This window comes from Eutrigla gurnardus (genome assembly GCF_963514095.1).
Source record: "Eutrigla gurnardus genome assembly, chromosome: 8".
Classification (NCBI taxonomy): domain Eukaryota; kingdom Metazoa; phylum Chordata; class Actinopteri; order Perciformes; family Triglidae; genus Eutrigla; species Eutrigla gurnardus.
Window position 1 is genome coordinate 5,814,407 of NC_139922.1, and position 26,454 is coordinate 5,840,860.

Here is a 26,454-nt window from a genome sequence, read left to right on the forward strand (position 1 = left end):
CTGGCTTACAAGGTCTGCCCACAGAGGTTATAAACGTTAGAAGTTACACGCAAATTGAAAGAAAAACGTTTTCATGACGAACGGGGTATACATTAGCTATGCTATATTAACTAACTTCATGCGTAATCGACCAGTTCGACAAAAAATATTTGAAAATTAGACGAAACTCTTTTTTTCATCCATAAAGCCTACAATTCATTTGACACTTACTGATGTAACATATACCAATACCAATCTTAAATCTTTAAACTTCACCGACTAAACTTACCACATAGGAGTAGAGAAAATGGCGGACGGACGGCTGCTAGGGTGCAGTCGAATAGTCAAAAAATAAGAGGTGCAGTCGAATAGTCAAAAAATAAGGTCCTAACTGCTATTCCTATCTCCTATTCCTTGACCTCTGGGGAAAACGTCACGGGGTTAAGGAAAGACGATAGGAGAACTCAAAAGGACTTAGGAATAGTCGACCGCGGTGCTCAGAGAATCCGACCGGACTTTCACTAAACTACGTCATTATAACGCGCCGCTGATGAGTGACAGCTGATGATCGGCACCGGCGATTGACGTGCGTCTGTGCTGGAGAAACTACAATAATGGACTACAAAAAACGCGTCGTCCACTTCTCCACATGTTGGTTTTATAAACAGCTGGTTCACTGACCGGCTTCTGGTCCAGCAGCTCCTCCTTCCTGTTTAACTATTTGCTGTATTTACGTTTCATTTGTGGTTTTAGTTTCGTTTTTGTCAAGTTTGTAACATGATGGAAATTTAAAAAAAAAATCAATTATTATCACTATCCACACACATGTATCAACACAATTACAATTACTATATGTCTGCATGAAAGTAATTGTTAAATATGCAATTAGGCACAGTGGCGCCGCCAGGATTCAATTTCAATGTACGCACAGAAACGGCAAATACAACAACAAATGGAAAAATACTTTTTTAAGACAAAATCTAATGTTTTCAGTAGCGTATATCATGGTGATAGGCCCCGGTGCAAATGTTTTTTTTGTGCCCTCCATCCCCGCCCTAAACACAAGCGCAAGCACACACACGCTTGGACATACACGCGCAGTAGGTCTACGGTATGATTACTCTGCCGGCCCGGAGAGAGAGACATGCATCGGCTCGGCCCATAGTGCTCAGCGGCAGAGAGGTGACGAGACTAGAGCCGAGCTGTATTGTGTAGTGGAGAGGGACCAACACACGCTATGCGCAATTGCGCACACACGCGCGATCGTCCTCTCAAATGCGGCTGCGTCTCTCCAGGTGTGAGAGAAAGAAAAGCTCTGTGTTCGAAATGCCGTACTAACGTACTGCCTACTACATACTCAACGTGTATGTACTGCATACTGCCTACTAAATGAACGTTTGAGTATGCTGTTACCCTCAGACTGTTCACACCGAAGTATACACATCTCATACTACATTTTTTTGTTTTTTTTTAACTTTATTGACATCTCGTCCTCATCTTCTCTCACGTAACCGAATCGATTACGTTAGCGGTTCTAGCTCCCGTTTTATATTAATTACTTATCAAAATATAAAGCATGATTATTATTACAGTTAATTTAATATTTCTAAATATTTTAAAGTCAAATTACAACTGTCAAATGTTTTCTACAGTTTATTATATATGCGCGCTCTCACGCTTTCCCTCTTTCTTCCTCTTACCTGAGTAGCTGCCTTCACTCGCCATCGATCACGACTATTAAGCAGCTTTTATCGATCATTAATCGTCCGTTCATAGATCGTATTATACCTCTGACCACGGAACACCAGCACCTTCACCGTGGAGACGACGGAGGCAATCGGCCCGTCGGAGGAGCTACATTATTCACATGTACGGGATTTCCCTCTGAAGTAAGTAATATGACTTATCTGGTTTAAATACGTTCCTTTATTATTTGATTATCAATAGATGTGCATATGCATGCATAAACAAATGTCTACATGTAGGCTAATATAAGTGGTTTTAATAATACCATGTATGAGTTTGGTGTGATAAAAATAAACAAGTACAAACAAGTGGGATATTAGTGAATAATTTATTAGACAAATAATCCATGTTATATATACAGGTTGCAATACGTGTATGATAAGAAGGAATAAGTAGTTTATCAACAAATGAATAGGAAAACATTCTGAATAAATGTAATATCTGATGTTTTCTGTTACAGGTTGGTGCCAGACGGCCGTACTGCAGGTCAATCCTCATGTTCCCCCGCTGGGACTCTACTTCGGGAAGGGGATTTAAGGAAGGACTTCTGTCTTTCAAGGCGTTCCATGGAGAACCTCGTCCACTGCTTACTAACAGAACAGATGGGTTCCATGTCCATAGTTCCACGGTGGTGATGGGGGTGACAGCGACGAAGTCAACGAGCCACTCCAGCAGTCCTGGGACATCCTCAGAGGCTCGTAGCTGCAGTGTCTGCTCCAAATGTCCAGATCCCTGTGTTGTAGGAACATGATTATTGTTGAGGTTTTATTTGTGTTTATCAGTAGTGCAGTTTATAAGTAATACCACATAGTAGAAGTTGTTACAGACAAATGTTTCCTGTTAAATGTTTTACGATTATTAGGTTGTGTACAAATCTAAATAATAAATATCTGAATATATATATGATTGTTGACTCATGTTTTAGGCCTGCAGGTCTATTTCCCTCCTGCTCTGGAGGAGAGACCCTGCTGCAGTGGTTGGCATCATGGCTGAGGAGATGGGGTGTAGTGGGGTAATAGCAGGTCTTTGCTCCATCACCTCATCCATGACAACAGACACTTCCAGTGTGCAGCAGTGACCTCTCCTCCCTCAGTGCTGACATCTTCAGTTCATACAAACAACACTTCTCATAATCATTGTTTAGATCAACTATTCACCACTAGTCATATATTATAATATGTACTGTAATACTGTTCCACATGGGATAAACTTAATGGACTCTGATGTTTTAACACATTGTAGATATTATCCAGCACTGACTTTGCCTGGTTATTAATAAGAAAGACAACTTCATCTGGTTTCTCAGGAGAGCAGTACATCTCCCGTCTATATACGCTGGTGTTCAACCTTATATCATTGAGAAGCTAAATATGCACCAGTAGTAGTAAGCCCTGCATATGAGAATTATAACATTTAAACCACATTTTCTTAGGTGAAGCCTCTCAGAGCAGCATCCCTCTTGCCGGTGAACTTCTCCTCCTCGTTCCCTCCACTGAATGAGGCGCCCGGTGTTTTCATCCGTCCCTTTAACGGACAACGGTGCACCGCGTTATTAACCACCGTTAGTAAATATATTATCACGTTTTCACATAAGCACCATCTTCTTAGATAACGTCGGTAAAAACGGCACATTTGCTGCTTCGCTTACGCTCGCTAGCCTCTATGGTAAATTAGCGTCAGTAGGCTAGCCGGCTGCCAGGACCTTCGATTCGTAACGTTAACGTACAATGCCAACAACAATAAAGTAACGTTCATTATCAATACGATTTAAAAGTCAGCTGGAAACATAAAAATCGTGTTACAGTATACTTACATGTGTACGCGGTTTGTGTCGGGCTGTCGCCAGAATCACCGCAGTCGTCCGCCATTATCCAAAACTTTTCAGAAGTCAGACGAGCCGCAATGCATTTTGGGGAAGTTGAGTAGATTTAGCAAGGTCCGCTGTATACTCAGAAATTCTTGCCAATGCAGTATACATCCGGGCATTTCTCGCGTACACAAATCCACATACTATTGTATCTGAACGCACTACGTACTCAAATTTACGTCACGATTGAGTACGAGTAGGACGTTAGTATGGCATTTCGAACACAGACTTGCTTGGGCAGACGTTGTTTGGTGTCACCCGCTGATTTGCATAATTTAAATATCTAGCCCGCTGAATCTTCCAATCCGGCCCCGGTTCAGCATCAACCTTTTTTCTTTTTCACCTTCAAAAAAAGTACGCACAGTGCGTACAGGATTCCGGCTGAATTAGGCATATCGTTTGTTTTCATGAACGGCACTTTAGTCTCTAAAGTTATTTTCTGACGACCGGAAGTAAGGTGTGGTTAAGGTAACACTCAGGAGTGTGGGCATTTTCCAACACCCTAAATTCTCACTGACATTTTCAGGAAATACACTTTTAGGTGTTGGCTTTGATCAATTAAGTGTTAAAATGACACCAAACTCACTTATTTATAACTTACACCGAAAAATTAACACTGTCGATTTTGCTGTGTAGGCTACATGTGTATCACAGAAAATAAGCTAAGGCCATTGAGTTTCAGGTCGAAGAAATATAAACTTCTACCATTTTTCTTCTTTTAAAAATTTTAAACGGGTCAATTTGACCCGAATACCATACAAGGGTTAAATTGAATCTCATTGTGAGACAGTGGCATAGATTGCCTGAACAGTAATTCAGTTTCAGTGTTTGTCTGTCTCCATTCAGTGAAGCCAGACTAGAGCTGTCACATAGACCTCCGGGCACCTGCTCTTCCCTGGCAGCACAGGAACGCCTCAATGCGGGCATCATCACAGCTCCTGGGTGGGTTCATGAGAGGGGGAAAGAATGACCATTGTGCAAAGAAGCTACTAACTACGTTTTTAAAATTGTTATTTAACTTCTTTCTCACTGTTATATCATACCTGGTTTCATTACCTGGTGTATCTCTGTAGCTGCCTTCCTGAGGTCCGGCCAAAAGTAGTAGCAGTATAAAACTATCCTCAATGCTAAATAAACAAAGACATATCAACTATTTTAATATATGTACAGGGTTGTATTTTAAAATTAAATCACACAAATGTACCAGTCATATTAATCCAAAAAACATCATAGACTAATAGTTATACGTGAGCACTAAAATACACATATGTGTATTTTAGTGCTCACGGTATTACTATTATATATGTTGCTGATGGTTTGATTTGATTTAATGGTGGTTCTGAGGACTTCTTCTGTAGTGTGCTCCTCCTGTTTCTAAACTCAGCTGCTGTGTTTGGACTTCCTGTAAGTCAGTTGGAGGAGGAGGAGCTTATAACCGCACGCGCTCCTCTGTCCTGTCTATCCTTGTTGATTTGTACGGAAGGGCTTCCGTAGATTTGACCACATTTCCATTGTTTTTTAATCACTCTCTCACTCGTTTTTAGTTGTTGTAGCGACAGGATAATTCTCCATTCATATATTTAAAGCCCGAAAGCTATGTTTCTCATAGCCCTACCTAATTTAAATACGGTGTGTTTGTGTTTTATGCAACCCGTTCATAAATGTGCTGCTGGCTCGCGCTCTCTTCGAGTGCATTTCGAAACATTGGAAATGTCCACTCCGACGTTGCTTCCTCCAATCAGCCTATTTTGCACACACCCCCTTGCTAGGATTATGTTTCTTTCGTTTTCGTTTCCCGGAAGGGTCGAATGCGAATAGAGTGGAGTTTTATTTCTTCGAGTTTTCTATTCTTTCTTCAATGAATATGCAGTTTGGGGAGGTTTCACTTTTATTATATTTCATGTATTGGACGAGTCGTATGTCTGCATATAAGGAAAACATCCATTTCTTTCGTACAGTGTAGTCACACGGATAGCAGGACATCTCCATGGAAAACGTCTCCCCGTCACCTTTGTTCAAGGTAAGTTAAGGTCACAGTTGAGCAAACTGTTAAACGGTGAGTTTTTAATTATGTCATTTGGCCATCTGCTCTTTTTAAGGCTCCTGAACATTTCATCTTTCTGTAAAAAGTTTTAAAAATCACTCTGCATTGTAGTTTCAGTACTGCTATTCATTTGTGTGTAGCCTACCTGTACTGTACTAATGGGCATGTTTTGCAGCAAGAAAACAGAGCAAACAGTCCTCCGTCCATGATGCATGAGAGGCAGGTTGACATTCCTCTAAGTGTGCATCAGCCCCCCCCTAACCTTCCCTTGGTCAGTACTCCCACACAGGAAGACCTGTGGCATCTACCTGGACAGCTGCGTGAGTGACCTGGAAGTTACATCAAGGTAAAAACTGCCACAGTGAGTTTTTGAATTTTGTGCATCTTTATTTATTTATTTTTTTAGGAATAAACCCATCTCTGTGGGACAAGGAGGATGTTTGCCACTGGCTCCACTGGGCTCAGAAGGAGTACTCGTTGCGCCGGCCTGAAAAGGGACGCTTTGAGATGAACGGTCGAGCCCTGTGCCTGCTCACCAAGGAAGACTTCAGACATCGCTGCCCCAGCTCAGGTACAAGTTATTGTCCATTCTTCTGTGGTATGAAGACTGGTTTTATGTGTCTTCATTATGTAACGCCTTCTTTTCTACAGGCGATGTTCTGTATGAGATCCTACAGTGTGTGAAACAGCAAAGGAGGACTGTCTGTGACCCCCCAAATTCATCTCCCTCCACGGCACCTGGACCCATCCAGAACCCAATCTACTGCCAGATCCCCCCTCACAGTGTCCGAGAGCTTCAGCCTCACACAGACGATGACGCAAAGGGTCAGCAATGTCATTTTTAGACATAAAGCCTCGGGAATCAGTTCTCGTCTCGATCTCACATGCACTTAACACATCAACTACGCACGGAGAAGGTTAGACATTAAGGTAGACATTACGCCACTATATCTTTACATAGCAAGCTGCTTTTATGCTGCAATATAAATCTTCGAATACAGCACCTTTAACGCAAGAACTTGAAGTAAACAAAGTGTCAAAATCACACCAAAAGTTTCAACCAACCCATTTTTTTTCTCCACCTGATTCCCTGATCTTCAAGTAGGCCTTTATCATACCTGTCCTGTCTGCTGATGATTGGAATTTCATTTTGAAAATGAGTTGGTTTTCAGGTTGAAAAACTAAAATGCAGGTGCAGCTGGCTGAACAATGTAAACAAAGCATGAAGAAGCTCAGAGACAGAGGGAGTCTCCACTATATCTTCACATTGTAAATGGTTGTTTGCTGTTATATTAATGCTGTAGTACTGCTCAACATATAGCTATGCTATTATAGGATAGATCTGGGCAACAAAGTATTGACTTCAAGGTCAGTCCAAAGAACACACACACATATATACCGTACGTGCTGTACATACACAGACACAGCAGATTTGTTTTGTTTGTGGTATATCAAATCAAACTTGTTTATCCTGCTTAGGTTGTGGGTGTGATGACTTCCTGGTTAGCATGTGCACTGCAAACACATCATGCAGGAGTCATGTGCTCTAGCTTTAATGTTAAACCCTGACCAATGTATGCCTACCCACAACCCGTCAGACTAGCATGAGAGTTGAGGATAGGCGTACATCGGTGGGGTGGAGAGAAGATGACTTGTAAAAGCCCTGCGTTAAAAATAATTATTAAACAGTTGCTTGTATAACGACCACGTTCATGGTGTTGAATTGTTGTAAGCGGCATGTTAATGTTGATGCAGATGTTGAGGAATATCCCCACATCCAGTATATTGCATCAACTGCAATGCATTATATATAATATGCTATGTTTTGCATGTAAAACTATTTATTTGCAGCTGCTTAATATTTTCATATACATTTACACTAACTGGAAACTGAAAGTACTAGCACCTCAAGGTCCTGAGTACATTTATTGTGTACTTGAAACTTCTGGTTAGGACATTCAATCCGTCAGTAGAGAAATACAAATGTGCACTGTTTGTCTCGAGCATAAAAAAGGTGCAAAGTTCACAACAACTTTGTTCCTCATGCTGTATATCATGAAACTTTGTGTTGTACATTTCTTTGGCAAACCCATGAAATGACTAAGCCGTTGTTTTGCTTTCAGTTTAGCTCTGTGTCACTTCGTATTTCTCTAACAGCTTGCTTGGCTTTCACAATGTCGGCAGCTGTTGTAACCACTGTGAGCTGCCAGCCAGAGCCCATGTCGCCTCTGAGAGATCGTCCCTTGAGCTTTCACTCTCACCCTGGTCCACTCGCACATGATGGTGGTTGTAACAAATCACAGTATCAGAAATACAGTGCCGCACAGTTATAGTTATTCGTTGTGATATCTGATTTTGTGTCCCTCTCTGTTTGTCGCACTGTGTGTCTTTTACTTCTTTCTCTCTTAGAGGGAGCAGCAGCTGCCTCTGCATCGCCGCGCAACCAAGTTCAGTGTCGCCCCCAAAGAGAACGAGTCATCCAGGAGCCGCTCAACCTGTCAAGTCGAGAGACACCAAGGAGACCCATGCACAAAGCCAATGGTCGCATCCCAGGTACGTTCATTTACAGTAGCAGGTACAGTTGTATAGCAGTATTTACTCGAAAGATATGCATTAATATATGTACTTTGTTCTAGAGAAGGTGCATGGATGTTTTAAAAGTTGCACATTTTGACCACTATGGGGCAGAAAAACACCATCCCCGTTCTCAGAGCAACATATGCATGAATGAGGTGCTCTTCCTGGTCAACTAAACACTTTGCTGCAACATTGTTCTTCAGCTACCCTCTGTCAGTCTAGTATTGTGTGTGAGGCAGAGAAAAGAGCATTAACGTATCACTTGAAGAGTAACAAGGCTTTGGAGTGCCTACCAATTCTTGATTATTTGCGTGTTATTTCTTTTTAAATCATGACCAGAGTGCAGACTGCTGTGGGACTATGTATATAAGCTGCTGTGTGATGACCGTTACCAAGAATACATCCGATGGGAAGACCAGGACAACCTGGTGTTCAGGGTGGTCGACCCCAACGGACTGGCACGTCTCTGGGGAAACCACAAGGTGAGCGTCTGTGTGATCGATCTGACAAGGGAAACGAACACACAGATGGAGGGGCAAAGCAGCGAAAAAAGGGGAAATGGGAGCAGATTAAATGCTGTAACACAGGCCCTTGATGATGTGTGATCTCTTTTTTTACAGAACCGAGACAATATGACCTATGAGAAAATGTCCCGGGCTTTGCGGCACTATTACAAGCTGGACATTATCAAAAAGGAGCGAGGACAAAAACTCCTCTTCAGGTTTCTGTCCCATTCTCTTTGTGTCATTCTCATCCTGTCTTTTCAAATAGCAACACATGCATTTATTGTCATTACCTCTTCTCGGCCTCCCCTCAGATTTCTGAAACTCCCACAGGACACCAAGAAACAGGCTGACCCTGCCGAGTCCCCTCATGTCGGGGTCTTTCCAGACAACAGTCCTACACATGAGTTCAGTGAGGACCATTTTGATGTTTCCCCTGATCGTGCTTCTCCACAGAATCCTCCATAAAGAACAAAACAATGTATTAAATCCCTGAAATACATGTAGAATACATCATCACAAATGATAACAGAAAATAATGGAGATGTGTGTTCAGAAAATAACCTAGTGCAGGTTTAAAGGGCCATACCAGTGTAATTCACCATTAGCACACGTTCCCTTCAACACATTTTATGTCTGCAGGTTTAGGTAATACAACATTGTGAAAATCACTGCGTTGAATATTTTATCTAAAATGACGGTATTACTCTAATAAAAGCCATTAAAATATGTGTATTGATATGAAATCACCTCTGCTCTGAAACTAGAAGCAGGTTCTGGGTGAACTTGTTGTTAATGTCCGGCTGCTTCCAGTAAGTTAGAGCTAGCCTTTAATATCAAGTTCCAGAGTCTCATTTCGGCATACGCAGACCTCAATTACAAGCACACTCTCAGCTCAAGGAACACACGTTCACTCGGCTGCATCCCATTGGCCAAAAGTTCTCAGACTGGCTCTGACTGGACTTCGTAACCAGTAAGCAGTGAGATAAACAACGCTTGTTTGAGTTGCTTTACGATCCGTAATTTAATTTAGAGAATAAGATCCTGGTCAGAGAAGAACTTCACAACATATTCCATATGAATATGAGGAAGACTAATGGAAGTTGAACATCATTCACTTCATGGTACAAGTGTTGAGTTCAGTACAAGTCTGAGGTGTAACTCTCCAAACCTTGACCTCTTTTATAATTTGGTTCTCTGAACTGTCAATCAAAACCGAGCCATTGAGCCGAATGTAATTATGCCTGGAAAAATAGTTTCTTGCAAGAACTGAATTTCCAACTTTAATTTGAGCTAGAGGTGAGTTTTAACCCCGGCAAACATTTTCAGGCACATTCTGTAACGTGTAGCGAACACAAAACGTAAACAAACACAATCTAAAAAATAAAGCAATTTTGGTAAACATGGTAGAGGTTTATGTAAGCTAGGTGACTGATGTTCTCAATGGGCAAAGACATTTGGTAACACTGGTATGGTCCTTTAACAAAATGCACTGTTGAGTTTTGCCTAACTTGAGGTATTTTGCTCTATGATATTGCTTTGCTGTGAATCAATGTATGTATCACTGTGACAAAAAAAAAACACTAAGGGATGAGGAAAATTGTGACATCAATTTTGAATGAGCCAAAATATCTTCATTATTTAAATTTCTCAGGCTTGCTTGACATAATCCCAATACAAAAGATGCACTTAATGTTGGTAAACTTTATGCAGTAGGCCTTGCAGTTAAGTCGTGGAAAAGTCTGTGACATCTTTCCAGTGTGTTGCAGACTGTTAAATAGGATGAGGCAGGGTGGCGTGATTGTTCATGTTCATATACAAATGTATCGTCTTGCAGATTAAATTACAGTTTGTACAGTCCATTTTACGTATAGTTTGTTTTTTCAAATTAGGTATAGCCTATAGTTTAAAGGTCAATGTTTTCCTGCTTACAGTGCATGTATGTTGTATTGTAGTGTAAAGTCTGCTTGATCTATAGATGTTTGGGCCTAAAAAGTGTGACCCACTTGCAGTTTTGGATGTTTGCCTCACCTAAAAACCTCATTGATTATGTGAGTGGGTTCATAATAAAACCATAGAAAAATACAAATAAAAGGCAGATGCGCGCACACACACAGATATTTCCTTTATTATCTGTGTATGACATGAAACCAGTGGCTGCTTCCATGGGAGGTTCTTTGCTGCATTTAAACGTCTGTTTCTATAAAAAGGCAAAGTAGGAATATTTTCAGAAGAATCAGATTGAGATCATTTGTTTTGTAAATTTGTTACTTATGAAAGAAGTCACTGAGAGCGTTCTATGTAATATCACATGGCCATGACCAATATGGTATGTCTAACTGAGATTAGTTTTATAAACAAGGCTGTGACACAATCTCCTACTTCACTGGAGAACTCCTTTCAGCCTTGTGTCACTCGGTCTACTTTTAAGAAGGAAAGGGATTCCTGCTGCAGAACTAGTGATTTCCAGCATTTACCATTAAACACATTTAAATTGATAATTCAAGAACTTTAGAAAATGGGTGTTTCCAGTTGTCATTATCGAGAAGTTCCACCTTCCATCTCCTTCTCTGGATCTGGATTCATGGCCACCTACCAGTTGGGGGTTGCCCAGTGCTTCCTAAATCATTCACCCTGGATACTACGCACAGCACCAAGTGTCCTGGGTGCTTCTGCTGGTTCTCTGGTAGCAGCTGCTGTCGTCTGTGAAATGAGCCCGAGTAAGTGACTTCATGTTTTTATTATAAAACTACTTCTGCTGCAGCTAATCACTGTTTTTGACTCAAAGTCTTCGATCTTGCAGGTACTATTCGGGATGAGATGCTGTTTTTTGTCAAACAGATGAAGGCTTTTACACTTGGACCGTTAAACCCCTCCATCAATATTTTCCACTGGTTGGAGTGTGTTTTACAAAAATATCTTCCTCCTGATGCACACCACCTGGCCAACGGCCGTCTTTCTGTGTCTATGACACGCTTGACTGATGGCAAGCATATTGTGACATCTGAGTTCCAGTCCAAAGAGGATGTTGTGCAGGTGAGTTGACGCTTCAGATTCACACCCCAGTGATGTTTAGGAATACTTAATTATTTCCATTTCTGTTCCCGTGTTGTCATTAGGCGTTGCTGTGCAGCTGCTTCGTGCCTGTGTACTGCGGTATGCTGCCTCCATCCTTCAAAGGAGAAGTGAGTATTTAATGCTCTTCACTGACTCACTTTGAGCCCATTGTTTGGCCTGTATCACAATGTACGCGCTCTCTCTCGCAGTATTATGTAGACGGTGGTTTCAGCAGCATGCAGCCGGTTCTGACCGTACCCTACAGTCAAACCTTGACGGTGTCTCCGTTCTCCGGAGAGATAGACATCTGTCCCGCAGACAGGCCTAGCATGTGGGACATGGTCGTGAGCGGCAGCACCTTGAAGGGCAACATGGCGAACAGCTTCAGGATCTTTAATGCTCTGTACCCCATGGCTTTAGAGGTAAGACCCATTACTTCATATTTTAAGACATGTGAAGCAAGAAATTAAACGTGTGTTTTGTATCAACTTGAACTCAATTGAACACTATTCAGGAAATCAGAGTTGTTTTCTTTTAAAGATGATCTCATAGTCTGTGCTACATAATGTCTCGTTGTACAATAACCGTGAAACTTAAAAGTCAACCTGTTGAAGTGAATTGTTTTTTCTGCATAAGGGTCTTGAGGTGATGACCCTTGACTACTATGTTGATGAATCATACTGAAGGAAAGGCACATGTCCTCCAATTGCACTGTGAAGGATCATTTTGTAACATTTAATCCTATGTGTGTGCTTCAGACTCTGGAACAAGCCTACCACAGTGGCTACAAGGATGCTATTCATTTCCTTCTGAGCAATGGTGAGTCAACTGTATATAAACAGCAGCTGCATGCATAATACGGCATCTTTAGCCCAACTGGCTACTGTTGGAAAGCCCATTTGTAGAATAAGCCCGTCGTGTCAACTTCATTGATTGCTTTGAGCTGATAGTCATTTACTTTGCCTCACCGTGATGATATATCCATACCTAGAGCCAACTCTAACCACTTGGTTCCCTAGAGACCCCATCTCCTTTACAGATGGCCTACTGTACAGTTTTGTGACACACAGACTCAATCTTTAATCTTGTTCTCGTCTTTCCTTCATTTGCAGATCTTGCCCCATATTTGATGACACACAATGTATCCCAAGGACCACTTAACTGTAACCAAAGTAAAGCGTGGATAAATCCGGAGACTGCCGTAGAGGAAGAGATGAAGGTGGAAAGGGAGGCTGTTACACTTACATGTTTTACAACCAATAGACACATGGAGAGGAGCAGGTCGACTGAGGATGACTTGACCAGGAACCAACCAATTAAAGAACCTCCTTTCCATTTTAACATGGTAAAGAATGGTATGGCTGGCACACACACACACACACACACACACACACACACACACACACACACACACACACACACACACACACACACACACACACAGAGCATTTTATAGGCTGCTCTGATTTGTTGTTCAGATGTAATTCAAATTAGACTCTGTCTGAAGTTTGTCCAAATACGTATGAAAATATAGAATCAGCGATCGACAGAATCGTGTGTAGTCAGTCTCTTGTTAATTGCATGATGTCTACAACATTACAGAATTGAGGCTGAAGCAAAACATTCTGTTCTGACTGTTAAACAAAACCTTTGCGAACATCTGTGTTTCAGTTCTGCTGGGCAACATGTTCACCTACCTGAGCATGTTTGGGCTCCCTGCAAGAATCCTGTCCTACCTGTTCCTACCTCTCACACTGTTGTTTTACGTCCTACTCCAGAGTGGCTACAGGTAATACACTGAACACACACATTGCCATAACATAGACAAACTTGTAACGACCAGTGAGGAAAAGAGGTTCTGTGTTCAAATGTTTAAAGGAGCAATCATGTGTTTCTCAGATTTAAGGAGCAGTTTGGGAACTATGCGTATTTTCTTTTTGAGCAAGAGTTAGGAGAGAAGATTGATGACTCCTATATTTCCTGGTATCATAAGGCCGATTTTGGTCATGGTTTTAAAAACATTATCGGAGGGCAGACAGCCATCTAACTTTAATAATTATAGAACAATTCCTAAACTTTAACTAATAGCTAAGGTTTTAGAAGTGCTTGGTAATCGAGTAAAGTTGTTTCTATTTGGTCATAGCATTTTCACACAGTCTGGCTTTAGAATAAACACAGTAGGCCTATTGTTGTGTCTACAATAAAGATCCTAAATGACATCATCTCTAACGAATGCCGTGCTGCATTATAGACCTATTTAAGGCTTTTTGACAGAGTTGACAGGCTGGTTTTCATGGGTTTGCATTCGAAAGCAGTTCAGTGGTTTGAAACTATTTGAGCAGTTGATATAAATATGCAAAATGTTATTAACACAAATGGGAGAAACCATCATGTGTAGTTCTGCCTCGTCCTTAGTGAATGCGATTAAGAAACTGCAATCTGCTTTTAATGTTGTTCAGAGGAATCTGTGAATCTGTGAGACTTGTATTAATGCTGACAACCAAAACGACTTCTCAAGATCAAAGAAGACAGCCGATGATGTGGATCTGATTTTTACAGTACATAACAAGATGATTGATTGAGTCATATTGTATAAATACAATATTCCTATATAAGGAACCTAGAAGACATATGTCTTTGAAATAGCATATCTGATGTCTTAAAAACGTGTGGTGGAATTAGGCTTCTACTACTTCTACTATGAAAAGTTTTTGTTTTGTTTCGCTGAAAGGAATAAAATAATGAATGCAGCGCATCTAGCAGCAATTGATTATTGATGATTATTTTTTTTAGTAAAAGGCAACTTTACACAAACTACCTCCTTATCTAACTTCTCTACTGAAGCCAAAACTATGATTAGCTGCAACCTTTGATCATATCGGCAAACCGTCAGTTTTTGGTGAAAGTGCTTATTTTTTTTAACCCTTGTCAAAAATTGAATTTAAAATGACATTAGCATGCAAGATTTTAAAAACAGGATTATGGAACCTTTTAGTACTGAATGTATGTGGCCTAACTGAATGAAATTCTTTACTTAATGCATTTTGCTCTTTTTTTCTGAAGTCTATCATCTCTTTAATGTGATTTTTAAATTGTGTTTATGTTGTCTTCCAATTTTGCATTTTTAAAATAAGTCTATTATCTTAAAAAATGATCCCAAAAATGATCTCAATGGGATTATCCTGGCTCAATAGGCTCAATAGAATAAGGAATGTTATGGTTAAAATTGGGATTAGGTAAGGCCATTAAACAAACAGCAACAGCAAATGCATTGTAATCTCACTTGGTGAGTTAGCATGTCAGTGAATCTTTTCTCTCTCTCCCTCAGACTGGAGTTGATGCTCAGGCAGACACCTGATGTGGTGTTCTGGGCCTGGCATGGCCTGAGACATTTTACATTTTTCTTTGTCAACGTATGTGTCTGTACCGTCAAGAAGAACATAGAAGACTTGTAAGATAATAATTTTAATCATTACTCTCGAGATTGTGTTTGACGCTTTCTGAATGACTCCTTACTTATTTGACAAGTTGCTGAATAGTGTGTATACCGAACATTTTCTTTGTAAATCTAATTTCATGTCTGGTTCCTCTTGTTCTAGGGTTATGCCCACCATCCTGCTGTTGCGGTGGCTGATAACAGCAAATAGTGTTCCGCAGAGGTACGCTCCACGTGAAAATAGGAATCGTTCTTCTGCTCATTGAGAAAGAAGATGGTGGGCTCCATCATGGGATAAGAAGAAACTAAAATGACAGTATATGTAGAGGGAGCAACTTCCTTTTTCAGCGAACAACAATGCAGCAATGTAAACACTGTGTTCTTTATATAGCTGGTCACATGTATTTTGTAAAGTTAAGCTTGTTTTAGTGCATGTTGCCATTGAAGAGAGCAATGACATATATTCGAGGTTGAGTTTAGAGTTTATTTAAAGGCGCTTTATTTTTATTTTCTTAGCTGTTTGAAATGTTTTTATTATTTTATATCGCGGTATCAGTAGAGTTCAGACCTGCACAAATGTCTTGTTGTATTAGTAATATTATGTTAAGCATTGTATTGTATTTGTGGTAATAGTTGCAGTACATTTGTACAAATTAGCAAGCGACACTATACTTAGGATATGACAGAAACATTTCATGAACACGTTTAGTTTGACGGTTGCAGGGATGTCTAAGTGTGGCATGGTCACACTTAAGTCATCAGGAGATATGCTTGTTTGGAGATTGAAAGTTGTCTTCATAAAATTTCTTCATCTGAAAATCAATCGTTACATAGCATCCGTAGATATAACTGCTGAATTAGTTTATGCTATGAGGTACAATTATGTTCAAATGTTTCTTTTTTTAATAATCAAGTGTATCACATCCTACACTGATATCTGGAATCAACAGACTAGCTGCTGGAAGAAGCTTGATGATCAGCTGATTTATGTGAAAACATTGTTTCTACTAAGTACTTATCTGGTTTTAGTGGAACAGTCAAACTGTGAGTTTAGCTCCAGGGTGCTCCTCTAGAGTGTTCCTAATTTAAAATCCTCATGAGGGGACAAATAGTCCTGTGATGTGCTGTTTGAACACTGCACTCTTTCTCTCCTCTTCCCCTTGAGTGTAAGTATTTGCTCTTTCACTGTTACTGATTTGATGGTAAGCCTCTGGAATGCCCTCAATTACTTTTTGAAAAGTGGCTGCAAGTCTACAATCTGGGAACTGACAGCAATGCTCACTATGTGCCATGTTGCGTAATGTAGAAGCAGAAACCATCAACTTACTTGGAATCATGAAGACAAATAGACAAATAAATAAATGGGGTTCCACTTATTTGTCTGGTACAATGTATTTTTAATGTTGAAAGTTTTAATCCAGTCTGTGTTTGCTGCTGTTTCAATTTTAGAAACCTCTCAGTCGAGACTGTGTTAATACTGTAAATGAGCATAGACGAAGCAGTGTCCAGTGGGCGTAACGTTTAATAATGTTCCCCCCGGTGTTACACATAACCATGTCCCCAGGACATCTCCTCCTTTCAGAAAGCAAATACATCCTAAATAAAAGTAACTCAATCCTTCTGCTGAGACCTACCTATATTCTCATTCATTTCTTTTACCTTACACCTCCCCTGAAAGCCATTAATAAACTGAAATAATCTTACCCACATTACTGGAATAAACATCTTGTCAACAACATTCCTTTTTTTTTTTTTTTCAGTGGGCGTAACGTTTAATAATGTTCCCCCCGGTGTTACACATAACCATGTCCCCAGGACAGAGACCACAACTGAGCTTTAAATCTTTTAACAACACTGATACATTGAGATAGAGACTGCATATCTATAGCTCAATCTTCTTTCAGGCCTGCAACAACTCATTCTGGCTAAAGTTGATTCTGATATTGGTATGATGAACAGTCAAGCTTCTGAACACCTTCATATCAGGCTATGGCATCATCAGATCTATATTAATAGTTGTTTGTGGCTGTATGAACTTTCTTTTTAGTAGGGGCTGGATATTTCTGCCATGATAATATTATCTTGCAATATGGGGGGAAGGTAGTTGGAACTTTTATTACCGTTAAGTCATGAGGAAGGTCCAAAGACAATGAAAATGCTGAGGAGGATCCTTCTTCTTTCTAAAACAAATATTAAGAATCTGTCACCCTCCTCACACTCACTAATTTGTATTGGATTTCTCTTGTTTCAGTCTCATTTTATTTCACAATTACAATGATTGAACTGATTTTAGAATGAAAACACTCGGACATGCTTGATGATGTTGACAACAACTGGGCATCTGAAATGCTATTTCTAGAAATGCCCACAAGATGGAGCATTGGGCGCAAGGCTGGAGTGCTCCTCTGCCGGGATGATTATGAATTTAACAAGGGTTGTGATATCGAAAAGTCTACTTGGCCAAGCTTGGCCTGTAGAGTACATATCAAACAAAAACAATAAAACAATAACTGTACTCCGGTGATTTCAACTTCTTTACACTTGAACCAATGATCCACTTACTGCAGTATACTTTTTAGAATAATAAACCATTGACAAAATACTAATACAAAATGCTACCCCAGCAATGAATCCTTTCTTAGTTGAGGGGTTTTATAAGTTGAAAGAGGAGTGACTACAAATGCCTTCTGGATCGGTTTTGCCAGCTGTTTACAAAGAACATAGTTTGTTAACTACAATCCCACCAAAAAGTATTTTTGGGGAATTTTTATAAATGTATTACCTACACGGTGCAGTGATGAGAAAAATAATGGCACCCGGGCTGACTTAAACCAGGGACTTACCAGTTCATTATAGGCACCATAACCCCTAAACTACACCAGATACACTAAACCCTTGATCAACTAATCCACCTTTCACAATCCTGAATGGCAACATGTGCAGTCAAAGAGCGGGAAAAGACCATTTAATATCTGTGATCCATGTCCTATTCATACAGATGGCCTATTACCTGCAGAGATATCCTCTTATATAATGAGTGTGGGTGGATCATACGGATAACACACACATCTGCTGCTGTCTTACACCAGCCATTGATCCAGCCAGTCAGCCGGAAACCAGCTGGCTTTGTAAAGACAGAGAGGAGACACAGTATGGTGTCCGTGCAGCTGAAACATGCAGGGGTTACATTCAGGGTATGCAGAAAAAGAGCCTGTTAATTAAAAACAAAACAAAAAACAAAAAAACATTAATCTCCTCTCCCCTTCTTTTGGACTAGCAGGGCCATCACAATTTGATTTGAGGAAATGACAGCTAAAATTAGAGCACTGATCCCTGTCTCTCTTTGGTGATACCTCGAAAAGTACATTTCACTAATCCACCTGGCAACAGGGTGGACAGAGCTATAATTGATATGGCAGCACATGAACACACATTTTATCATCATTATTTTTATACTGATGAAAAAAGTGTGGGATCCTCAGTATTAGGGAGAGCAGAGGGGAGACTTTATGCTGATTGAATGGAATTGCCTTATGGCTTTGATCAATGGAGATGGAGCTAGAAGGAGAAAAATAGAAGACATTTGATGTGATGAAAAGGAGAGCGGCCGACAGGAGAGCTCTATCGGCCTTGGTCTGAGGTCGATTTTTTTTTGTTATCTAATCACACACAAATCAATGTAAAACCAAGCAAAATATGCTCTCTCAATAAGATTTTGTTTTGTGTGTGTTAGTGTGGGTGTGTATGTGTGTGTTTTGCTTGTTGAAGAAAATCATGTGCTATCATATGACAAATGCCTTGAGATATCAACGACAGAAAAGGAAAAACAACCTGCTCACGATATGTGTGCATGTATGCAAGCTTGTGTTTATGCATGTCCACTGGTTCAGAGGGTTTAACGTATTAGAGAAAGCTCTCATCCTCCATGAACCCTCACTTAGGTATGAGCTCAGAATGGTCAGCTTCCAGAAATGTGTCTGAAGATGCCCATGTGACCAAATATCACTCTGACTTTGTTTGTCTGTCTTGAAGATAGGTAATCTGTCGGATCTGGAAGGGATAAATTTAGATTAATTATTCCCACTCAATCAACAGACCTAAACAGATGTTGCCAGGTTTCACTAGGGAGCACAACTTGTGCATGTTTTAATATGTGTGTGTCCTCCGTGGATCTCTTAGACCTCAGGAGTACCCTGTGATCCAATGGAGTAAAAAACAGCAACAGATTAACTTCTGTTTGTTTCTAATCCTTTCCTCCTCCTCCTCCATTTTCCAAATTTAAAGTCCAGTTGATTAGATGAAAAATACTGTCTGGATTTATGCACTAATTGACATCTATTAAAACAGACTGTCGCCTCTCTATTTGTCTTAATTCGGACTATTTCACTTGTCTCCTCTATTTTCATCTCATCATTCACCTACAGTAAGTTGGATAAATAACCCAGCTAATTTCCCTCACTCTAAATGTGCGAAAAAAAGAAAAACACACACACACACACACACACACACACACACACACACACACACACACACACACAAACCATTTATTTAATTCCAGAATGAATTAAACCATTGAGTATTTAAACCACAGAATAATAAAAAAATGGATAAAAAGCAATCAAATACATTGAGCATGGTTGTTAATCACACACAAAGTCTCTACTCAAATCGAATGTCCTAATGTGAAAATGACCTACCCTCTACTTACTACAGCTATGGTAAAGGGGATTGTGTGTGATAGGTGTGTGCAAATGTGTTTGAGGGGGAACGATTTGGGGCGGGGTGGTGGCAGGCAATGAGCAAGGAGTAGGTAAGGAATTGGAGCTAGTTGAACCAAGCACACTTCCAGCAGCAGGAAATCCAGTCGGTTCTTAGAACTGTCACTCATTTACTGTTTTTTCCTTTTTTTGGCAAAGATTCCCAAAAATCTCCTCACATTCTCAACATTATTTTCCTTTCGAGGTAGAAGAGGGCTCCCCCTCTGCTATACTCCATCCAAGTTATTAAGAGAGAATGAATTTAAATTAAAAGGTGTTGACTTGTAAGTAATGTGCTGCTCACAAGTCAACACCTGCTGCTCTGGAGTAACCCCTCATCACTGTTACGCCTTTGATCTGCCTATCTCAGACCACATGTTAATTTCCTTCAATGTCAATCTCATGTTATCAAAGACTAGTATGTTTCGTACAATCACGTTCCGAAACATTAAGGATATCTACTTGCCCTCTCTAATGGAATTGCTGACTTCCCTAGTAGAGTGAATTTATCGACCACAGATGAACTGGTTTCTCACTACAAGGGGGGGTTTAGCTGAGGAGGTAGAGCGGGTTGGCTGGCAACCACAGTGTCTGTGTCACCGTCAGAAGTCTCTGACTTCTGGTGTTGTTCCGTCATCACTCAAAACTGCTGCAATAACTCCAACACTCCAGAAACCTGGCATGGACCCGAATTACTTAAACAACTTTCGTCCAATCTCAAACCTGCCATTTCTCTCCAAAATACTGGAAAGAATTGTTGTAGCCCAGATAAACACCCATCTGTCTGACAATAATCTCTAGGAACAATTACAGTCTGGCTTTTGTCCCCTCCACAGTAGCCTACTGAGACAGCCCTCATGAAAATCACCAATGACCTCCTGATGGCATCTGACTCTGAACTACTCTCCATTCTGGTTCTCCTCGGCCTGAGCACAGCATTCGACCATGACATCCTCCAGAACAGGCTAGCCTCCATTGGAGTCACAGACATCCCTCTGGCCTGGTTCCAATCCTATCTCCTGGGCTGCACACAGTTTGTCCAACTCAAGTACCTGAGATCCAGCTCCTCTCCAGTCTCCAGTTGTGTTCCCCAGGGCTCCGTCCTCGGCCCCCTCCTGTTCATTATCTATCTACTGCCTCTTGGTTACATCCTTGGGAACTTCCATATTCAATTCCACTGCTACGCCAATGATACCCAACTCTACCTTTCCACAAAGCCAACTGCCACCCTACCACCCAAAGCCCTAACCGACTGTTTACTGGAATCAAATCATGGTTCTCACTCAACATCAACCGTCTCTGTCCCTCTCTTACACCAACCTGCACTGCTATCCTTGTGAACACCCTGATTACTTCCCGTCTGGACCACTGTAACTCTCTTCTCTTCTTCTGAAATCCCTCCATAAACTCCAACTGGTCCAGAATGCAGCTGCTCGCATCATCTCCAGAACTCCTTCTACTGAACACATCACTCCTGCCCTGCAACTCCATTGGCTCCCTATCAAATCCTGCATTGACTTTAAGATCCTACTCCTCACTTTCAAGATCCTCCACAGCTTGGCGACAGTGTATCTCTCTGAGCTCATCCACATACATACACACACCGTCATTTACATTTACATTTAGGTCATTTAGCAGACGCTTTTGTCCAAAGCGACTTACAATAAGTACATTTGTCAAAAGAAGGAAACAAAGAAACCACAACGTATCATTGCCGATAAAGTAAAAGCTAAAAATAGAACAAGTGTTAGGTCCTCATCAGAGTAAAGTAGTACCTTAAGAGCAACAGTGCTATGATCAGAGTGCTATAGGTAAGGGTTTTTTTTTTGGGGGGGGGGGGGGGGTGTTAGTGGGTCATGCTATGTAGAGTCGAGGTGAAGTCTGAAGTCAGGTGAGTCTTGAGCCTTTTTCGGAAGATGGCAAATTACTCTGCTGTCCTCACATTGGTCGGGAGTTCGTTCCACCACTGGGAAGGGGCCAGAACAGAGAAGAGTCTGGACTTTGCTGAGCGACATTTGTTTGATTTCAGCGATGGTGGTACCAGCCGGCCAGCTGAAGTAGAGGAGCGAAGTGCTCGCTTCAGGGCATGAGGTTTGACCAGTGTTTGAAGGTAGATGGGTGCCGTTCCATTGATGGCCCTGAAGGCCAGTACCATCGTCTTGAATTGGATGCGTGCTGCAACAGGGAGCCAGTGGAGGTCACGGAGGAGGGGGGTCACATGGGAGAATTTGGGTAGATTGAAGATAAGGCATGCTGCAGCGTTCTGGATACGCTGCAATGGTTTAATCGCAGAGGCCGGGAGTCCGGCCAGGAGAGAGTTGCAGTAGTCAAGGTGGGAGATGACCAGTGCTTCAACCAGGAGTTGCGTTGCATCCTTTTTGAGGAAGGTCCGAGTCCTGCAGATATTGTAGAGGGCAAATCTGCAGGATCGGGCCACAGCAGTGATGTTGGGGGTGCAGGATAGTTGGTCATTGAGGATTACACCCAGGTTCCTCACAGTTGAGGAAGGTAATACTGTGATGCCCTCGACAGAGACTGACAGGTCCATGTGAGGTCTTTCCCTGGGATGAAGAGGAGTTCGGTTTTATTCAGGTTAAGCAGACAGTCCGAGATGCGAGTTGCAATGTGAGTGTCAGAGGTTGGGGGAAAAGAGAGGAACAGCTGGGTGTCATCTGCGTAGCAATGGTAGGAGAATCCATGCGATGTAATAACAGAACCTAGTGATCTGGTGTATAGTGAGAACAGAAGCGGTCCTAATACTGAGTCTTGAGGGACACCCGTGTCCGGAGAACAGGGTTTGAACATAGAGCCATTCCATGCGACCTGAAAGGTGAGATTTGTCAGGTATGATGTAAACCAGGTGAGAGCAGAGTCAGTGATGTCAAGTTCTGCCAGAGTGGAGAGGAGGATTTGGAGGTTGACTGTGTCGAATGCAGCAGATAGGTCGAGGAGAATGAGAACGGAGGAGTGGGATGAGGCTCTGGCGTCTCGCAGGGACTCGGTCACTGTGAGGAGGGCCGTCTCTGTGGAGTGAGCAGTCCTGAATCCTGATTGATTAGGGTCAAGGAGGTTGTTCTTCAAGAGATAGGATGACAGTTGGTTGTAGGCGGCACGTTCCAAGGTTTTAGAGAGGAATGAAAGAAGAGATACAGGTCTGTAGCTTTGGATGTCAGTAGCATCTAGGGTGTTTTTTTTAAGGAGAGGCTTCACTGTAGCCATCTTAAAAGCCGCTGGAATGACACCTGAGGTGAGGGAGGAGTTGATCAGGGTGGTGAGGAATGGCAAGATGTCGTGTGAGATGTCCTGGAGAAGAGAGGAGGGAATCGGGTCAAGGGAGCAGGTGGTGGCACGGTTAGATGTAACAAGTGCGTGAACGTCTTCAGAGGTGAGGGCGCTAAAGCTGGTAAGGCCATCAGAGTTGAGAGTTGGGGGAGAGGTTTTCTGGGAGGGAATAGGTGTGAATGAGGATCTGATGTCATTTACTTTCTTGGTAAAGTAAGTCGCAAAGTCATCAGCAGTAAGGGAGGAAGGAGGGGGAGGGGTAGGAGGGGTGAGGAGGGAGGAGAACATGGAGAAGAGTTTCCTGGGGTTGGAGGCAGAAGAGTTGATCTTGTTGAAGGCAGATTTAGCTGCCGAAACAGTTGAGGTGAAGTCAGAGAGGAGGTGTTGGTAGTGAGCAAGGTCCTCGTGCTGGCACGATTTCTTCCATTTTCTTTCTGACGCTCGCAACAATGATCTGTTGGTTTGCAGAGGTTCGGACAGCCAGGGAGGGGAGGGAGATGATCGCGCAGGTCGTGAGATTGGGGGACAGAGAGTGTCCAAAGAAGAGGAGAGTGAGGACATCAGGATGGAGGAGGCTTCCTCAGTAGGAATTAAGAGGAACTGTTCTGAGGATGGTAGCGAGGAAATAACAGTTGAGGAGAGAGCGGAGGGAGTGAGGGATTTCGGGTTGCGGTGGCTGGTGACCATTCGAGGCGTAGAGGGGAGGGATGTGGTGGGCTTCATGGGGAGGGAGAAAGTCACAAAGTGGTGGTCGGACATGGTGAGCGGGGTAACAGAGAGTGCCGAGATGCCACAGGATCTTGTGAAGACAAGATCAAGTTGGTTCCCGGCCCGGTTAGTTGGTGGAGAGGGGGAGAGTGTAAGGTCAAATGCAGAAAAGAAGTCAATGAATTCAGATGAATGCAGCTTTACTGGGTGGATGTTGAAGTCACCGAGGACGACGAGTGGTGTGCCATCATCAGGGGAGCAGCTCAGGAGGGCATCCATCTCATCTAAAATGTCACGAGAGGACCGGGTGGGCGATAGATCACTATGATGTTGAGCTTGAAAGGAAGGGTGACAGAGACGGCGTGGAATTCAAGTGTAGATCGGGGTAGGTGGTCCAGAGGGAGGACCTGGTAGGACCATCTCGGTGAGATGAGGAGCCCAGTTCCTCCTCCTCGCCCTGTTCGTCTTGGGGAGTGTGAAAACGAGTAGGCAGTTGAAAGGGCAGCTGGAGTGGCAGTGTTTTCTGGGGTGATCCAGGTCTCCGTAAGGGCCAGGAAGTTGAGAGTCTGCAGGGAGGCATAGGCTGAAATGGTGTCCGCCTTCTTGACTGCAGACTGGCAGTTCCACAGCCCCCCTAGTACTTCAAGTTCTTTACCGGTGGAGAATGGTGGGTAGCAGAGATTGGATGGGTTACAGCCTCGAGTGAAGGGTCTCTGGTAAAATCTTTTCCAGAGTGATGTCCTGACTGGGATAAGACACATGGCTGCGATGGGTGGTGGTGGTTGAGATGTTATGCCTACCTCAATGGACTCCCACAGATAGATCCGACAGATAGAACAAAGACAGATCCCCTTGTCTTTGTTCTGCTGGCCTGACGCTGTAGTGACAGCCTTTTATGTGCTCAGTTTACCTCATGCACTGACTGTGGCCCCTCCCTCCAATCAAGTCTATTGACTACAGCTGAGCTGGCTGAAACTAGCTGATTTCTCACTTAGCATAGACAGCTTCACAAGAATTTAAACAACAAGCTATCAACACAAGACTAAATGTTACAACTAGCTTTACTCACAGAATGCCTAAACCCAAATCTACAATTAGTTTCTGACTTACCAACAAGAGACAAAGCAGCTTCCTTCCTTTCTCCAGACAAAATCATGCACTCTCCGATCTTCTTCTGCCATCCAGCTCTCAGCTCCATCTGCCAATTTATCCACCATGGGGTCAAGAGCTTTCAGCCGATCAGCCCCCCGACTGTGGAACTCTCTCCCACCAGACATTCACACTTCCGACTCTGTCTCCACCTTTAAATCCCGCCTGAAAACGCACTTATTCCGAGTGGCATACTGTCACACACTGACTATTGCCTTATTCAATGCGTTGACAATTGCGCTAAGTAGTCACATTTCTTTATTCTTACTGTTTGATGTATTTACTATTTGATGTACTGTTGTTTTCATGAACTTAATGACATCCCATTCTTAATCCATAGGGTTTAATATGATGTCGGTCCACCCTTCTGGAAGGCTTTTCACAAGGTTTAGGAGTGTGTTTATGGGACTTTTTGACCATTCTTCCAGAAGTGTATTTGTGAGGTCACACACTGATGTTGGACGGGAAGGCCTGGCTCTCAGTCTCCACTCTAATTCATCCCAAAGGTGTTCTATCGGGTTGAGGTCAGGATTCTGTGCAGGCCAGTCAAGTTCATCCACACCAAACTCTCTCATCCATGTCTTTATGGACATGTTGGAACAGGAAGGGGCCATCCCCAAACTGTTCCACAAAGTTGGGAGCATGGAATTGTTCAACATCTCTTGGTATGCTGAAGCATTCAGAGTTCCTTTCACTGGAACTAAGGGGCCAAGCCCAGCTCCTGAAAAACAACCCCACACCATAATCCCCCCTCCACCAAACTTTACACGTGGCACAATGCAGTCAGACAAGTACCGTTGTCCTGGCAACCGCCAAACCCAGACTCACCATCAGATTGCCAGTTGGAGAAGCGTGATTGGTCCCTCCAGAGAAGCGTCTCCACTGCTCTAGAGTCCAGTGGCGCCGTGCTTTACACCACTGCATCCGACGCTTTGCATTGCACTTGCCGATGTATGGTTTGGATGCAGCTGATCGCCATGGAAACCCACTCCATGAAGCTCTCTAGGCTGTTTTTGAGCTAATTTGAAGGCCACATGAAGTTTAGAGGTCTGTAGTGATTGACTCTACAGAAAGTTGGTGACCTCTGTGCACTATGTGCCTCAGCATCCGCTGACCCCGCTCCATCATTTTACGTGGTCTACCACTTCTTGGCTGAGTTGCTGTCATTCCCAATCACTTCCACTTTGTTATAATCCCACTGATAGTTGACTGTGGAATATTTAGGAGTGAGGAAATTTCACGACTGGCACACAGGTGGCATCCTATCACAGTACCACGCAGTACCACGCTGGAATTCACTGAGCTCCTGAGAGCGACCCATTTTTTCACACGTTTGTAGAAACAGTCTG

The 26,454-nt window shown here is 42.3% G+C and overlaps 2 protein-coding genes across 5 annotated transcripts; both read left to right on the plus strand.

The window, feature by feature from the left end:
- Positions 1-5,383: 5,383 nt before the first annotated feature.
- Positions 5,384-10,773, plus strand: etv7 (ETS variant transcription factor 7). Of its 4 annotated transcripts, XR_014597530.1 has the most exons (10): positions 5,384-5,612; positions 5,812-5,956; positions 6,043-6,207; positions 6,288-6,461; positions 7,794-7,919; positions 8,046-8,189; positions 8,553-8,695; positions 8,834-8,934; positions 9,031-9,244; positions 9,304-10,773. XR_014597530.1 is itself a non-coding variant. In XM_084014603.1 (9 exons), exons 1-9 carry the CDS (start codon positions 5,580-5,582, stop codon positions 9,182-9,184), a joined length of 1,185 nt encoding a protein of 394 aa, XP_083870729.1. In that variant the 5' UTR covers positions 5,384-5,579; the 3' UTR covers positions 9,185-10,772. The 4 variants fall into 4 exon arrangements, 3 of the variants coding, with proteins under 3 accessions (XP_083870729.1, XP_083870730.1, XP_083870731.1); XM_084014603.1 differs by having other exon boundaries at positions 9,031-10,772; XM_084014604.1 differs by having other exon boundaries at positions 7,821-7,919; positions 9,031-10,772.
- Positions 10,774-11,066: 293 nt separating this feature from the next.
- pnpla1 (patatin-like phospholipase domain containing 1) lies at positions 11,067-16,687 on the plus strand. Its single transcript, XM_084015534.1, has 9 exons — positions 11,067-11,436; positions 11,520-11,752; positions 11,836-11,901; positions 11,983-12,195; positions 12,532-12,592; positions 12,886-13,128; positions 13,445-13,562; positions 15,102-15,224; positions 15,373-16,687. The coding sequence occupies exons 1-9, from the start codon at positions 11,235-11,237 to the stop codon at positions 15,473-15,475; spliced, it is 1,362 nt and encodes a 453-aa protein (XP_083871660.1). The 5' UTR covers positions 11,067-11,234; the 3' UTR covers positions 15,476-16,687.
- Positions 16,688-26,454: the final 9,767 nt, after the last annotated feature.

What these genes read in the sequence shown, in the direction of transcription:
- etv7 (XM_084014603.1), top strand. Translation starts at nt 5,580, where the DNA reads ATGGAAAACGTCTCCCCGTCACCTTTGTTCAAG. An exon ending in CCCCGTCACCTTTGTTCAAG is followed by an intron (nt 5,613 to 5,811) that starts GTAAGTTAAGGT and finishes CATGTTTTGCAG; the next exon opens with CAAGAAAACAGAGCAAACAG. An exon ending in AGCCAATGGTCGCATCCCAG is followed by an intron (nt 8,190 to 8,552) that starts GTACGTTCATTT and finishes AATCATGACCAG; the next exon opens with AGTGCAGACTGCTGTGGGAC.
- pnpla1 (XM_084015534.1), top strand. Translation starts at nt 11,235, where the DNA reads ATGGGTGTTTCCAGTTGTCATTATCGAGAAGTTCCACCTTCCATCTCC. An exon ending in CTCCATCCTTCAAAGGAGAA is followed by an intron (nt 11,902 to 11,982) that starts GTGAGTATTTAA and finishes TCTCTCTCGCAG; the next exon opens with TATTATGTAGACGGTGGTTT. An exon ending in CTACTCCAGAGTGGCTACAG is followed by an intron (nt 13,563 to 15,101) that starts GTAATACACTGA and finishes TCTCTCCCTCAG; the next exon opens with ACTGGAGTTGATGCTCAGGC.